The sequence below is a fragment of the Electrophorus electricus genome, chromosome 8 (genome assembly GCF_041902795.1).
Source record: "Electrophorus electricus isolate QZ-2024a chromosome 8, ASM4190279v1, whole genome shotgun sequence".
NCBI lineage: Eukaryota > Metazoa > Chordata > Actinopteri > Gymnotiformes > Gymnotidae > Electrophorus > Electrophorus electricus.
The window spans coordinates 2,732,501-2,750,000 of NC_137504.1; the positions used below are offsets into that span (position 1 = coordinate 2,732,501).

Here is a 17,500-nt window from a genome sequence, read left to right on the forward strand (position 1 = left end):
TCATCATTATGATTTTACAGAATTACGCTCATTTAAAAAATGCAAAACCAGTGTGGTCACTGATGAATTTGAGAAGATTTAAATGTTTGCACACTAAATCAATTTGTAGGCCTTTCTAAGCCAGCTTTAAAATGGCACCTGATCTGCAAAACACAAAGAAATGCAAACACACTTTCACGAACGCATACACACACACACACACACACACACACACACACACACACACACACACACACACACCGTAAGAAACACTTACAAAAAATAATTATATGAACAGTTATTAACCAGTTACATAATTTTAGTGAGAGCACAAAGTAGTAGAAGTATAAAGTAGTAGAAACTGAAACAAGACCATGATCATTGATGAGATTAGTGAGTTACATTATTTTAACAGACACACACACACACACACACACAGTCATTTGCTTTTGGCACCATCACACTGTTGCGTCTTTTGGGTCTTAAGAAACAGTTGAAGTCCTCTAAACAGACCCGACTATTTGATAACAGCCAGTCTGAAGCAAGAGCTGCATATACACCAGCAACCCCTGCTGGCCACAGTGGGGAACTGCATGCTTAGTTTGGGCTGTTTTTTTTTTTTAAAGATCTGTTAAAGTAAGTGAAATGCTGAGCCTTCAGCTTGGGACTCTACAACATGGAGGCATTTGAATGGCTGGAAAAATCTATAGTTTGAAAAATATCTATATAAAATCACTGTTTTCTGCGAGGTTGCATAGCAGTTCTTTATTGTTTTCACAAGCGGCGATGCACGGTACCCAGATCGATAGGGGAGTCTCACTCCCACGCTGAAGGCAGGCAGATGCTATTAAGCCCAAATCTAAGTGGACCTTTCACAGGACAGGATCATCCCATCTCACATTTACAAACCAGGACAAACAGATTAGGGAAGAATGGCCTGGTGTGGGGCGGATGGGGAGGCTGGGGGACAAGGCAAACAAACAAACAAACAAACAAACACAGGAGGTATGAGTATGAGTCTTCATATTTAGAGAGCTGTCTCCCGTCTAATGGAGGTGAGGATGTAGTCATTCACTGCCTCTCAGACTCCATCCTGTCAAATGAGGCTCACTCTGCCTCTTTAGGAAATTAAGAGGGCTTTTCCTCAACCTGGCAACACGGCTCTATGAGCGTATGAAGCACAGAGGATGAGTGTGCTCCAGTGTCACCATTATGCCGCTAGCTGTGTTCACTCCCTCCCTCGCTCTGTCCACTCCTTTAATCAATTTTTTTCAATCTAATTTAATCCCTTGCTCACTCTTTTTTCCTGGATGGAAGCTTCCAGAAGCCAGAGAGAGAGAGAGACAGAGCAAGCGAGCGAGCGAGCGAGAGAGACAGACAAAGACATGCAGATATAGAGATAGATAGACAGACAGACAGATAGATAGATAGATAGAGAGAGAGAGCGAGAGAGAGAGAGAGAGAGAGAGAGAGAGAGACAGAGAGAGAGAAAGAGAGAATCCGTAATTCAATACACAGTTAATCAATAAACATCATGTTCCTGCTCCTCACTTGGCTATTTTTCCTGGCCTGTTTACATGGGTCAGATGGCCACAACTTTACTAAACCCAGCACGCATGTGTGAACGAACGAACACACACACAAACACACACAGCTGAGTCAGGGAATGGGATGAACAGACCAGTCCACTTAAATGCACACACATTAAACCTCCATCACTCTTTTACCCCACACTTCTACCATGAGCTAGTGCAGCATGCATCGTGTGCGCGCTTGTGTGGGGCAGAATGCTCTCCGATCTCGGTTCTGTTGCCACTGTTGCCCCTCATGCCGCTGCCAGATGCCCCTTTTGCAGTCTGCTACTGTCCTTCAAAGGGTGGGAACACCACCACCTGGGAATAGCAGCAGGACTTGGGCATTATAGATGCTGATTGATCATAAGTTTCAAAATCATATTCTCGTCTTTTCAACAATAAGCAACATTTATGTGTGCGTGTGTGTCAGAGTGATGATCCCCTCCGTACACGTTTCTGAGATGTTCATATACTCTGTCCTTTGTCCAAGCACTCTCCCCCTTTCACCTACTCCCCCCCCTCACTCTCTTACACACACACACACACACACACACTTTTCTCTTCCTCTGTCTTTTCTCCCTATCAACCTTTTATAAACCATCATCCTCCACTACACTCACCTCATTCTCTCTCCTCTCTTTCATCTTTACCTCTCTGCACCCCACCCCCCAGTTATGTGTTTGTAAGATCTTGGGAATTTTTACCCCTGCAAGCACCATCTGTCACCCATCTCGACTCCCCGAGGCCAAAGCCCTGTGTCGGGGGCTCCACACCCCTCACACCCTCTCAACGCAGCACGGACAAGCCCAGCTGGGGGAGAACCACTAGCACGGACCAGTGGAGCTCACTGGTGCTGGACTACCATCAACACAACTGTTTAGAGGGAAAGATACTAGTAACGAGTTTACCAAGAGGGCCGTATGGCCTCAAGTATTCCAGCCACTCGATAGTGGAGACACACACACACACACACACACACACACACACACACACACACACATATATATATATATATATATATATATATATATATATATAAAAATAAATATATAAATAAAAGCACTAAAATCTCTCTGCTATTCCTGTCATCTCTGACTCCTCTTTCATTCCGTCCTCTCCCCTCCTCTCTCTCTCTCTCTCCACTCCTCCCTCTATTGTTCTGTCCATAACAGAGGTCTTGCCCCTGCTCTTCAAAGCTGAACCTTTCAGACTGCCTCCCCGTTTCCCCTCAGGTTGCCAGAACCTGTTTTAACCCCCCCACCCCCACCCCCCGCCGAGGCCAAGCTGTACGGGCTCAGCGGGACCGGCTGTGTTGAATTATTAATTTGTGTGATTTTTGATCCGGGCAACTGTTCCTGTTTCATGCACAACAGCACTGTATTATTTCGGCTTTAACTGCCTCCAGCGCTTTGATTTGAGCCAAAACACATGACATGTAACTCCATGTCTCCAGGTATAGGGTTTCTCATCCCAGACACAGGAAGGGAATTTTTGGAAACAAAAAACATGAAACCTAAATTGATATTAAATATATAGAATTAGATATTTAAATATGTAATTAAAACCACCCTCCATAAACTGCAGAGATCAATCAACCGAACAATCTTTAGTATTTTGTTGTGTGCAGATCCTAAGTTGACTTTCTTTGTTTGGTCCATTTTATTTAGTTTTCAGGTCGGTCAACGTGTCTGATCAGATCTGATACTAACTTGATCGGTGTGTGTAGCACAAGGGTGCAGAAAGAGGTCAGGAAAAATGATGCACACACATTCAGACAGCTACAAACACCCACCCTCAGCCACACACACACACACACACACTATTGAGCTGTGTGGGTACTGCTCACCTAACTATGTCAACAAATCTGAAAGTACAAGGACAATCCACAACCACAGAGGAGAGGAGAGGAGAGGAAAGGGAGAGAGGGAGAGAGAGGAAGAGGAGAATAAGTAGCACTCAACAGTCTGACACCTGTCCCACCACAGGTACATGCCCAAACACCCCTCCCCTCACTCACACACACACCCACACTCTCACACTCTCACACCCACATTCACCCACTCACCCACACACACCCTCGCAGTCACAAAGATCCAGACTATGAAGTGTCATTTATGGATGCATAATAGTGAACGGTACTCTCATTGGCTTAGTTCATGTGCTGTGATGTGCACTAGTGTGTATCGGTTTGCTTTTAGAACCACACACTGCTCACTCCGCTGAAAGTGCTGTCCAACTTAACCTGTAGTCTGTACAATAATTCCAGCTGGGTTGGGGAGCACAGGAATTGGTCAGGACAAGAATAAACTTTGAGCACCCGATCCTCACACGTCATGGTCTTGTCGTTGACTGGGAAGATGATGTTACTTCAAGATGCAAAATTCTGGTGAAACAGGACATTTGGTACATGACCACAGAGCAAATGGTTCTATGCAGAGTCACGTACGGGCACTCAAGTTTCCCTTTAGGGTAAATGCTCAGTCAAATAAGTACAGACATCTGCCCACTGAACTGGTGGCCAGTCTGACACAACAACCTCCCAGTCTGTTCTGGGAGAATTTGTCCTGCTGTTGGTGAGTCTCGTCATGTAGCTAATTACTACGATCGTGATAATTACGTTGATTCACATACAGTAGATTCCACCATTATTGCAAGACCTTTAGTGTGAAGGACCCCGTCAGCTGCACAGCCCAGTATCAGCTGTGAGGTGTTTGGGTGGTAAATCCTCCACGGTTAAATCATTTGGAACTTGGATCAAATATTTCAGGGAGGAGGTCAAACCCGAAATCCTCCCACCCACAAGCTACATCAGTGACACACACACACACACCCACCCCTCTCTCAAGCGTCCTGTACACAGACATACACACCCCTTACTAATACCTCCCACTCATACATGCCCCAAACACACACACTCACTCACTCATACCTTCCATACATACATACCTCACTTATGCCTTGTACGCACGCACACACACACACAACTTTTTCCAATTCATGCTCACACTCTCTTCCTTTCTAGCCCCCCCCCCCCCCTCCCCCCTCCCCCGTGTGCTCTTAGGGAGGTGCCGGATGTGCTTTGGGCAATCGGATTAGTGGAGCAGGAGGGACGGAGAAAGAGAGTGTCTCCCACAGCTCCTCCGCGCACGCAGGTGTGCAAGTGTGGTTATGTTTCCTACTCATCTCTGTATTTTCATAGCTGACTCTGCTATACACCTTTAGCATTTAGAAACACTGAATGAACGCACCCACAGCATGTGGAACACTGGACAATTGGTATATAGATACCATGTAGTCCACCCCCCCCCCAGGTATATATTAACACACACATATGCATGCATGCACGCAAATGCTCATTTAGGATAAACAAACAGGTGTTTACCCCCATCAATACACTCGATCAACCTATCGCCTTCTGACTGATCTCTGTGCAGGGAGTTTAACTCATCCACAGTAATGAGAAAGCAGGGTGAGGAGGAAAGGACAGATCAATAGATGGATGAATGAATGGATGGATGGATGGACCGGCAGAAATGGCAGGTTTATATCTGGCATTTTTAGATCTGGCTTAACTTGAGTCTGTTCTAACATTTTTTCCCCCTGAGTTTTAATTCAATAGTTGTAGCTACAGGTTTTGTTGTAGTTGCAGGGGTTTAGTTGAGAAAGTTGAAAATGTGAGGTTTGGGTGTAGTTTAGTTGCCTGGTTGAGGTTTATGGTTTATGGTTTAGATATACTTGGTTTGGATGTAGCTTGATGGTTTGTAAGTTTAAGTAGTGGAGTTGTAGTTGTGAGCTTAGGTTGTACTGGTAGGGATGTAGCTATATGGACTGTTTGTAGTTATGGGCTTGGTGGTAAACTTTGTTGTAGTTTCATAACTGTAGCTGTGAGGCTTGGTTGAAGCAACACAGCTGGAATGAGAAGGTTCCGTTGTAGCCGGGGGTTGGAGTGAGAAGGTTCCGTTGTAGCTGGGGGTGCTAGTGAGGAAGGTCAGGCTGCTGGTGCTCCAAGTGTGTTTATTTTCCCTTTTATTCAGGCTTTTACTGGGCAACTGCTGGATTTACGAGCACATAACACAGCCAAGGGCAAGGGCCCTGAATCTGAGACGAACACTCGTAAAGTCTCTCTCTCACACACACAGTACAACAAAGACCCAGACTATACCAGACAAATGTCTGCAACTCTACAGACACACTCAAACACTAACAGGATGATCCAGACTGCTGACCACTGTCTACACACCTACACAAAACAAGCACCCTATGACAGTCACATGACCATATCCACACACCAGCCTACACACCACAGCCTCCACAGGCAGAGAGTGAGCGACACACAGAGAGATAGAGACCATATATAACACTAATTATGTGTACACTGTCTATGTATACACATTACAGTACACACACACAGTACAGAGTTCATACTGTATATTCTACTGTTTACTGCTCTGTTTTTCATCTGTGTTTGTGTATGTGTTACTTCTGTTTATTTATAAATGCTTTGGCTGTACAATATGAATTTATCATGCCACTAAAGGTCTGTTAAATTGAAATGGAAAATTGAGAGAGCATGAGACAAACACAGACAAGACAGACAGACAGAGACAGACAGACAGACAGAGAGACAGAGAGATCAGTAGAGACAGTAGAAAGGAGCTGTAGACTGACATATGTCTACTCCACACTGGACTGACACTCACAGGCTCATGAATGCGCATGCACACAGGCATGCACCTAACTGCTCAGGTTACGAAGGCAAGCAAACACTTGGGAGGGGGTGGTCCGCCGGGGGGCGGGGGGGGGGGACGTACACGTACACGTACACACACACACACACACACACACACACACACACACACACACACACGATGCCTTGATGTGTGCAATTTACTGTTGGGTGCAGGGTGAAAAACCACCGTAGCTGGACACGTGTGGAGGCCAAAGGGCAATTCTCTGCCAGACCCTAAAAATGAAAGACAGCTATGTGACAGATTGCCCTCTCCCTCCCAACAGCCCAGAACAATGGCTCTCGTTACTCACACCTCTCATTCTCATTCGCAATCTCCTTCTCACTCTCTCCCTCCAAACAGCCCAGAACAATGGCTCTCCCTTTCTCTCCCCACACCATCGCTAGATTACAGCGCTGAGCAACATGTTTGCCATCCAAGTGCAATTAAAGTAGCAAAAGAAAGGGTGAGGGTGAAAGAGAGAGAGAGAGAGAGAGAAAGAGAGTGTGAGTGAGTGAGTGAGTGAGTTGGAGAGAGAGAAGGTGAGGGGGACAGTGATATACAGCAAGGTCAGACTTCAAAAATAACCAGACAGAGTGAACAGAGGCAGAGCAGAGAAATAGCAGAAGAGAAGCAGAGGAGGAGGAGTGTGGAAGAGAAAGAGAGAGAGAGAGAGAAAGAAATTAACAATGAGAAAGCAAGGATCTGGGGGGTATAGGCAGAGGTGGTGTGTGTGGGGGTGGGGGGCAGTAGTGGAGCAGGGTGGATATGTCCGAGGGGAACTTCACATGGACATGCCGTGACAGGGGTCATGACTTCTGACCCCTGACATCACTGCCTTCTGTGAATACTGCAGCACAATCTGCTTGCATAAAGACAGAAGCATCCATCCATCCATCCATCATACGGCACGACTGGGCCTCGAACCCGGTCCCAGAAGCAGAAGTGCCCTCTGCTGTGCAGGGACGTGGTCCACGGTCTGGCTCTCTCCCATGGCCCTGGAACCAAGTGTTCAGTGCTCTTAATGACTTTGGTTCAGGTGGGCTGGGCTGGAGCAGGTGAAGAGCCTGTCCGGGGGTCCCGGGGGAGAGGGCAGGAGCACACCTGGAAGGGAAAAAGGCCTGGTGCCTCCTGGAACACGGATGCTCCCATCACCTCTCTGAGCCTGTCACACCATTCCAGCTGATTCATTAGTCTGACGGCTATTACCACGGCTCTCTGAACCATGTGCATGCACGCACAAACCCCCTCACATGTGCAGGCATGTGCATGAAAGTGTGCGGACCCACACACTCCCATACACTATGTATGTATATACATACTTAGAAAAAAATGCGTGCAGACACAAATACACACATGAACAACTGCTTTTCATATACACATATAAAACTGCATAAATGAATCTGAGAACACATGCACACATGACCAAAAGACATTTACTTTGAAATTATTGTCCTACATTGAGCACTCACACCCACACACACACCAGTGTATGTGAATACAATACACTGTACCATTGTCCTACAATTATGAAATAAATGAGAAACTAGCACTAATTTTCTACATTATTATTTGTTCCACACACAATATAATAGACACTACAGGTAATACAAGTTTTACTGGTGGGACTTACATTCATAAAAGCCTTCAACAAAAGCAAAAAGTATCCAATTCAGTATTTCAGTATTCAGTACCAATTTCAATATTATTTCAATTAGAGATAAAATATACTAATTAATCAAAACATTTTAAAAATAAATGTAAAAAAAATTCTTTTCATAGAGAATTATTAACATTTGAAACAGTATGAAACAGTATGGTTTAGGCAGCACCTCATTTCAGAACAGCACATCGCCACGCCAACAGTAATGGGTATACCGTAGGCTGCCGTACAGTAAACACCAGACGCGCATATCTAACACTACATTTCAGTGTAAACACAAAGACAGGCAGACACACAGACAGGCAGACAAACACGCGCACACACAGACAATTATAAACAGAGTGCATGCAGAAAGTTCAGATCCTTTAGAGTTTTCCACATTTAATATGTTTCCGATGTATGTTAAAATGACTCATTTAAAATGACTCAATTTAAAAGCGAAAACAGGCTTTTGAAACATTTAGTAAATTCATAATAAGTTTGTTCTACAATTTCTAATAATCTACATTTATAACTGGTTTGACAAAAAATGTTTTCTCCATAAAATCTAATACTTTTATTTTATAACAATGTAACATATAGTAATCATGCCAATAAAACACTTGAACTGATAGAGAGAGAGCACGAGAGCGAGAGCGAGAGCGAGGGGGAGAGAGATGGGGGTAATTCAGTGCTTAAGAGTGTGTAATGGCTGATGGACTGTGGGAAGAGGCAGTAAATACAGAAAAGCAGGAGGCTTTGTGGATTAAGGGATGAAAGTAGAGGAGAGGAGCGAGGGAGGGAGCGTCGGGGGGTCCGGGGCAGCCCACTGGCGTGCCGAGACACACACTGACCTTTTGCAACAGAAGCTCAGCTAGGAAACAGCCGCTGTAATCCCTCCACCATCTCTCTCTCTCGCGCTCATACTGTTTTCTTCCTTTTTAGCGCATTTTCCCTACTTCATTCTATCACTGTTCTCCTTCACAGGTCTCTCTCTGATGAATGAGAGTTGGTACCTAATCTCTCTCTCACTCTCTCTCTCCCTCTCCCCCCCTCTCCCTCTCTCTCTCTCTGCCTGACATATTTGTAAAATGTCAGATGTTCCACCGAGACAAGCGCCCCTTATGTGCCTGCTCCCACTACCCAAGAGACCATGCCGTAGACAGAGCAGGAGAGAGAGAGAGAGAGAGTGGGGGGGGGGTAGGAGGACGAATGCACCACTGAACCCTTTCAGGCAGTTAGTGGGCAGCCATTTTGTGACATCCTATCCTTGTTCAATCAGTAGCAGGATTGAAGTTTTATTTCTTATAAGTCCTGCAGGACTGAAGCTCTGTTCTGAATCAGCCCTGCAGGACTAAGGTTTTGTACCAAATCAGCCTACAGTTCTGGCCTGCTATACTGAGGCTGAGCACAGAGACTAAAGCCCACCACAACATCTTCAGGAACCATTGTCTGCTGAACACAGACAGGTCCTCCGTCCTATCCTCTCTAAAAGCTTAAAGCCCTAGATCCACCCCTCCTATAACACCACCCTTCTCACTCCAGAGGTGCGCCCCAATCACCTCTACACTCCTGCTCTCTTTCTCCCCTTCTCTCCAGACATCCTTCCACTAGCATAATCCGAGCATTAACCGAGGGCTACGGGACACACACACACACTGATTGCTACGAAAGAATGAAAGAGGAATGAAGACATGAATACACCACACATTATTGCTGAGAGAGAGAGAGAGAGAGAGGGGGAGACAAGGAGATAGCAGTCAGGTTTTAGAACAGCGGCACAGCCAGACCAATCAATAGTAGCCATTGTAAGCAGGAGCATGTAGGTGGGGGTGGGAGGTGTAAGGAAAGAGATGGAGGAAGCTGAGGAAGAGAGAGAAGATGATTTGGGGGGCAGGAAGTACCACTCCGCACTGGCTGGCTCTGAGTGCGCCACTCTGACGGCAGCCTCCTCCAGCACTTCCAGACAAGAGCTCTACCACCAGTCCTTACCAAGGTACAGAGTGACCAGACTGAGGCATTCGTGTGCCGTGAAACTGAGGTGAGGGTTTTGGACTCAGTGAGGCTTCAGATGCTCAAATCAAGTCAAATTTATTTATACAGCGACTTTTTACAACAGCCGCCATCACACACATCCGAGTCCAAACCCCTAAACACCAAAGATATAAAAACACAAAGACCTACGTGCATAACTAACTCCCAAACACACACACGCACACCCACACAGACACCCACACAGACACCCACACCCACACAGACACTTGGTGGGACCTGCGGTCTGCTGTCGTCAGGAGAGCAGGGACATGGAGAGATGGGAGTTTTGAAAGGGGATCAATGAGGGGAAGCAGAGAAGATCCACATATCCAATCAATGTGAACAGAACAGGAGGTCCCTGCAATCTGACCCTCCACTTCACCCACATGCATTGGAAATCTGTCATAATACACAATAAGGCCTATCTGGTCCTGTCAAATGCAATCGAGGTTTATACAGATGTAATCCATGTGTGGGTTCGTGTACAAGAAGGTTGGGACATGCATAAAAATAAATATATGTGGGACTTGGAGAGTGAACTGCAGTGTATCGTAGTGAAGGATGCAGAGGTGCTCCATGGTAAACTCTGCAAATGAACAGGATGTTTTGGACAGAGATGCTTTGTCATCTCTCTGTCCCCCTCATATATATATATATATATATATATATATATATATATATATATATATATATATATATATATATATATATATATATGTGTGTGTGTGTGTGTGTGTGTGTGTGTGTGTGTGTGTGTGTGTGTGTGTGTGTGTAAAATGTATAATAACATACACTTATATAGACAAGATAAATACACATCTACGAAAAACAATTTTTATAAACGTGCAAAATTTCGTCAATTAAATTTCACTGTCCCAATGTTCATGCTTCTCACTGCTGTAGTTCTAAATGACTGTCTGCAACCCCTCCTCCTGGGCGGAGAAGGGGCGGAACCACACAGGCAGGAGGTGACCCCCGAACTCATGGTCATTCAATCAATCAGACATCTCCCTCTCTCCCTCCCTTATAACACACACAGACAGACACAGACATACGCAAGCAAGCATGAAGGCGCACGCACTCTCCATACAGGAGCCATGCCAAAAGCATTCATCCATCAGGTCATAAAACACAGAGAAAAGATATTGCAGTGGCACCTCCACCACCTTCACCCTGTTCCCCTTCCCACACACACACCCTGCCTACCTACCTGCCTCCCACTCTTTCCACACACACACAGACAAGGTTAACCTCTCTGCCTTTGGCCAACCCAAAGAGTAGCGGCAGACCAGCGCAAAGAGGAAAGCGCATTTACCCACAGTCACTATCCACTTCTCTCCCTCTCTCTCTCCCTCCCTCCCTGACTCATGCTCTCACACTCCCTCCAGATAGCTCCAGGCAGGGTTTAACAGGCCAACTACATAGGGATTATGGACATTCATTAACCAAATTAAGATGGCGGGTTCAGTTACGCTTCCCTGAGTGAGGCAACGGATGCCCCACCTTTTCCATCCACCTCGCACACTCCACCTTCTCCAGCTGCCTCCAACTAGCTACGACCTGAGCACCTCCTCTTCACAGGGAAGTAGTCTCAGTGTGTTACTCTGCTGGGAGAACAGATAACAGTAAGCTCCCAGATACCTGTGCACACGTCACTTTCTGCCAAGACAATGCTACAAAAAAAGAATGGTGCTCAGAATAATAAACAAATCACGACCATCACACACACACACACACACACACTCTTCCCTTCTCTCTCTCTGCCCAGGTCTTGTTGGTCTGCTGCAGCTCGTCATCGTTTGCACACTCAACAGTTTCTCAGTCTCTTTTTTTAACCTTCTGACGACATGTTTTGCCACTCACTCACATTAAACCCGTCGGGCCACGCTGCCTAAGCAGAGACCGTGCTGCTCAAGGGCTTACAGTTCATCAGGCAAAATTCAGAGTGTTGTTAGAAGTACCGTCTGTAAATTCGAAGCGTGGTTAGAAGTACCGTTGTTAGAAAAATCAGTGTCCTGCTTCAAGGACCCAGAGCAGCTCAGCACAGTGTTTGAATGGGCTCAAAACTACAACAGTTTAAACTTTAATTTTGTAGGATGTTCTTTTTAACTTCAACACCACTCTGAATTTACGCAAAGGCCAGTTTGTGCCAAGGTGGGCTCTAGGTTGGTGCTCTGTGCTGGTCTTAACCTCCTCCTCGTCCCCTGTAGCCGGTGCAGTCCCCCAGGGGCTGTGGTTTCTGATTGAGAGTACGCTGTGCAAATTGGCTGCCGCTTATCATTGGTATGTGAGTGATTGTAAAAGCTGATTTCTGTCTATAAAGTGTCCTTGAGCCTGAGAAAGGCGCTACATAAATGTGAGCAATGATAGTAATGACATAATATTCGTGAGTCCACAGCGCTTGCATACGGGTATGTCCAATAATAAATAATAGTATAATATTAACAGTAATAATATTTTTGACAGTATATCACACATATCACTTGTGATTATATTCTGGTTTTGACTTTGGACTGTTGGTGTCACAAGGAAGTTAAAGATGCCAGCAACTGGTTCCCAGCATTCGGTTTCTGTGCCATTAGTAATTTTAGCCTGAATATGGATTTATAATACCTTAAAACATAAGATTTCCACGTTATTCATCTTGTCTAGTCTTTCTCTGTTGCTATATTAACATTTTATGGACTAAATGTAAGAGATCAGCCGACTACACCTGGTTGGACCAAGGTGGTGAAACGCACAGATAACCCATCAACAACTGAGGTATACTTTGGGGTATTTTCTTGCAAATAATTAGTCAAAGGAAATAGATTCATGAGAAAAGGACTGGTATACTCTGATCAAGATTTAAGGAATTTAAGGATTTGAATAATGTCCAAGACTGGTCATAGACATATGGCGATAATAGAAATCCATATAAATAACAACAATACACCACAATCCTGTATTGATTATTGATTAGCTTCAAGAGAATTTAAAGGAAAAAGTTAATGCTAATGAACAAACAGTTTTAACTCGCCATAAAGGGATTTCTATTAAAACTAATTTAGGAGGGAATATTTTAAATAAAAGTTGACAATAGTTAACTAGAAAATTAATAAACAATTACTTGTTAGAAAAATTTAAAAATATACATCCCAAACAAATTATTCTTAACTATAGGAGTCAGGCATCCAAGTTAAAACCCTTTAGGATTCACCAGGCTCGAATGAAATCCAAGGTAAGAGACACTTTTGTGCTGTATATTCCCTCCTTACTCAAGGAGGAAGTTTGTGATTGTCGTCATACTTCTGTTTCAGTTCAACATTTATTGGGCATTGAAAATAACCTACATATTTATGTTTGTATACTGCAACCTAACTTCTATTTAGTAATTATCACTTTATTTGGTGATCTTTGACATTACACATAACTCTGACTATAGCAAGTCATAAGATACCTTATATTGCATATTTGTGAACTGTGCAGGGCCTTTAACAAAAAGATAATAATGACTCTTATCTACTAGTCACATTACAGAACAAGTTATATAAAATATATTAAGAAAAGGTTGACTTTGTAAGATCAAAACAAGATTGGATGGAGGCTGGTGAAAACACATAAAATACTCTTTTTAATTAGAAAAGAAATAAAGAAACATAGGAGTTAACTTGATATGTGAATAATTTTATCAGAATCTATACAGCACTCTAAATCTTCAAATACAAATGAATTCTTAAATGTCAATGTCCAACACAAACAAAATTAATGACTAAAGATGGATGTAACAAAGAATTAAGCATTTGTGAAACTGTAATTAGTTTAAAGTAGCCATAGATAGGATGGGCTCATTTGGGAATTAGCCAAAAGCCTTTTCAGGTGATGTTGCTCTCTTTATGCATGCTGTGTTTCAAGAACCACTGGAATTTAGTGAATTCCTTCATCTCCGAAACAGGGAATTATTATTCTTTATAGCAAAAGCAAATAAAGACAGATGATAGAAATCTGAGGCAAATAACTTTATTAAATAATACTAAAATATTTATTAATTTTTCCAAAGAGAATTAAAAACGTTTAAATCCCATCATTGATGAAGACCAAATTGGATTCATGAAAGAGTTCTTAGTAATAGTATGTTAGTACCTGATTTTCTACACAATAGCAAACATATTTATATTGTTTAAAGGCAGTTGGCACAGTCACACATTCATTTCTTTCAGCATTACACAGGGAGGTGCAATAGCTCAGTTAAATTCTCATGGCACATCTCAGAGGTAACATGCTGTGGGATGTCCCTTAATGTTAATTTTTATTAGTTACACAAGTTACACAAATCAGTTGATAGTAAAAAGCAAAAGTTTAATGGTATTTCTGCAGTAGGAGCAGATTAAGATCAAGATTAGCCAAATGTCTTTACCCCAACACACTTTTCTCAAATAATGCAACTTAAAAGAAATGTGTGGAATACTTGTTGTTAAAGATGTTCATATCTAAGAGTAGTTATCTGAAAGGATCCAAAACAAAGAACGATTTTTTGATTTCAAGCCTAAAAGATCAGAAATAGATTCAGTATGTGGCTAATGAGCAGCCTTCCAATAAACAGTTCTGCTCTCTAAAACAGAAGGCATCTCAATAGCTTCTGCATGCTTCTCTCTCTCTGGATGTTCCAGAAGAAGTGAACAAATAATTGGGACAAAGTGCTGTATAATTTTATTTGAAGAAATAAAATACATTATTTTAAAAAAGATGCCTAGTGGGCTCCATATATTTAGCATATATTTAGTGTCTATATTTAGCCACTCCCCAGGGTGGTGCTGTTTGGGTTTGGGGAGATTACACCCCCCTTCTGTCCCATGGCCGCATGCGGGCCAGCTCACACTGAGCTATGCTGGGAATGGATACTTCACAGCAATAGGTGTTAAGGAGACGTGTGGTGTGAAGGAGACTGAACTGAGACCTGTAGCCTAGCCTGCTACAGACAGGTCAGCAGATGACAGAGAGAGAAGGAGGAAGCACGAGCGTGTGTGCATGTTCTGATGCTCAAGACACACCTGCTTAGAGTGATGTATACAAATGTCTTTCGGTTTCTCTTTCTCAAACTTGCATGTGCACGCATGCACAACACACACATACAGTTGTCCTGCACAGCAGACTTGGTATCTCTCTCTCTCTCTCTCTCTCACACACACACACACACACACACACACACACACACACACACACACACACACACACACACACACACACACACACACACACACACACAGTTCTGCACAGCAGACTTGGTATCAATCATTGCTGAAGGTGATGCATAGCATGCCAAAGCTGCACCTTAATACAATTCACACCTCTACACACACATCCACACACCCATGCACATGCACGCACACTAATGACTGATAGGGACATGAAGCAGAACCACAGTCCATCAGAGTAACACTAGAGGAAGGCAGCTGTCATTATTTTCACAATAATAGTAGTTTATTCTGCCAGCAGAAAGACACTAGCAGAGCGCAGTGAGACATGGTAGACAGACATGCACACGCATGTACACACACACACACACACACACACACACACACACACACACACACACACACACACACACACACACACACACACGACAATTGTGTATAATCTTATGTTGTTAACAATATCTTCTAACTGCTGCTTTTTGTCTGTCCATCTCTCCTTCCTTCCTCCTTCTCTGTCTCTCTTTTTTCATCTGTCTTTCTCTGTCTTATCTAACAGGAAGGGAGTGTAATATAAATGTCCTCTTTAGGGAGAGGATATTCTCCAGAGAGAACTGTGGAGAGCTGGAGGAAAGGACAGGCACAGATTTAGCAAGAGAGGAAGTTTGTGTGTGTGTGTGTGTGTGTGTGTGTGTGTGTGTGTGTGTGTGTGTGTGTGTATCAAAGAGAGAGAGAGAGTGCAACAGTAAGAAAGAAAAAGGAAAGCAAGAAAAAAAAAGATGTTTTTAAAACTGGAAGGCTCCCAGAGCCCACCCAACCACAGTGCCTTTATTAACAACAATCAAATCAAATAAAAAAAGTATGGCAGACAGGCAAACAGGCAGACAGACACTGTTCTGGATACTCCTAATTCAAAGACATTCCCAGTGCTGTGAAAGCACATACTGTCCATGAATTGAGACAGCTCCATGGGCCACAGCTTACAGCTTCACTTGAACGGGTTTTCCTCCTCTAAACCTGCAGAGTGCTACGCTGTGTGATATTACAGCCATAGGTCCACAGTTCTGCACTGACCACACTCATGCCAACCAGCCCAGCTCTGTGTGTGTGTGGGTGTGTGTGTGTGTGTGTGTGTGTCATCCTCAAATAATGATAGCTGTGTGCGTGTCATGGGAGGTCATTAGGGCTCTGACCCCAACCCTCCCACCCAATTCTCGTTTTTCACTCTTCATCCTTCTATCCCTCCGTTTTTCTCTGCACCCAGAGGCTCTGTTCCATGCACCATCCACCCAAAAAAAACAACAATAAAATACCCTGTACCCTGTGTCTGTGTGTGTGTGTGTGTCCCACCCTACAACAAAACTCCCTCAGGCTACGGAGACGTACACGGCCTGAAAGCATGACGCAGCTACCCAAGGAATTTTACACATTCTACAGCTAACAAGGCTATTACCCCAAACACACACACGCACACAACTCCAGCTGGCCAGAAGATAGAAATGAAAACGAAATGAAATGTGTTTTTTCCCCCCTGATAGTTTAAGAGAAGGGGAGGGGGAAGGAGAGAGAAAATAAGAGAGTGAAAAAAAGCTAGACAGTGAGAGAAAACGAAAACAGGAGGGGTTGTTCCCTTGTGTCTCAGATAGCAGTTTTACTTATCATCTTGTGATAGTTGCTACAATGTGCTGACTCACGAAAATATTTTTTTCACTGTGCGTATTTGTGTGCCCATTTTAAACCCTGAGATCTTTTCAAGCACCATACAACTGACACAACATTACCCACAATGCACTCCACTCCTGTCACCTCTTAGCCAATCATAACTTCTCTAAACCTACAACCAACAAATAAGCAGTCAGCATGAGGAAAGATTCAGTCAAGATGACCTTCAGCAAGATGACATTTTTAGCACACAATCACCTCTTTTTAAGTGCTCCTTCTCAGAGAAAGCTGTGTGTGTGTGTGTGTGTGTGTGTGTGTGTGTGTGTGTGCGCGCGCGCGCGCATTAAAATCTCAATGCCACACAACTATCCTGAACTATACAGTTCACTGTGCTGTTTTGGATCAAATGAAGGAAGGACAAGTGATCAGATTAACAGATTACCTACACATGGTGGTTTTCTTGTTCTCGGTAATCCAGAATCAGATCATTGACAGGACGGGTGTGTTACCTGCAGTGATGTCATCATCAGCAACATCCATCTCTTCTTCCGGAGCCTTGGGTTCTGTGGGTGGGGCTTCCGGAGGGGGCGGGGCAGCCTGTGCTGTCTCTTGAGCTGTGCCCGCTACAACACACACACACACACACACACACACACACACACACGTTAACAAGACCTTTAACTCCTCACTCGTATTTCTCTCTACTCATCA

General features: G+C 43.9%; 1 protein-coding gene across 3 annotated transcripts in view; it reads right to left on the reverse strand.

Annotated features, from left to right (window-relative positions):
• wdr7 (WD repeat domain 7) overlaps positions 1-17,500 on the reverse strand; it is a 121,053-nt gene that overhangs the window by 54,500 nt on the left and 49,053 nt on the right. For all 3 annotated transcript variants that reach the window (XM_035527063.2, XM_035527062.2, XM_035527061.2), the window contains one exon: positions 17,299-17,412. In XM_035527063.2, the coding sequence (XP_035382956.2) occupies positions 17,299-17,412 (114 nt within the window). The remainder of the gene's footprint in view (positions 1-17,298; positions 17,413-17,500) is intronic.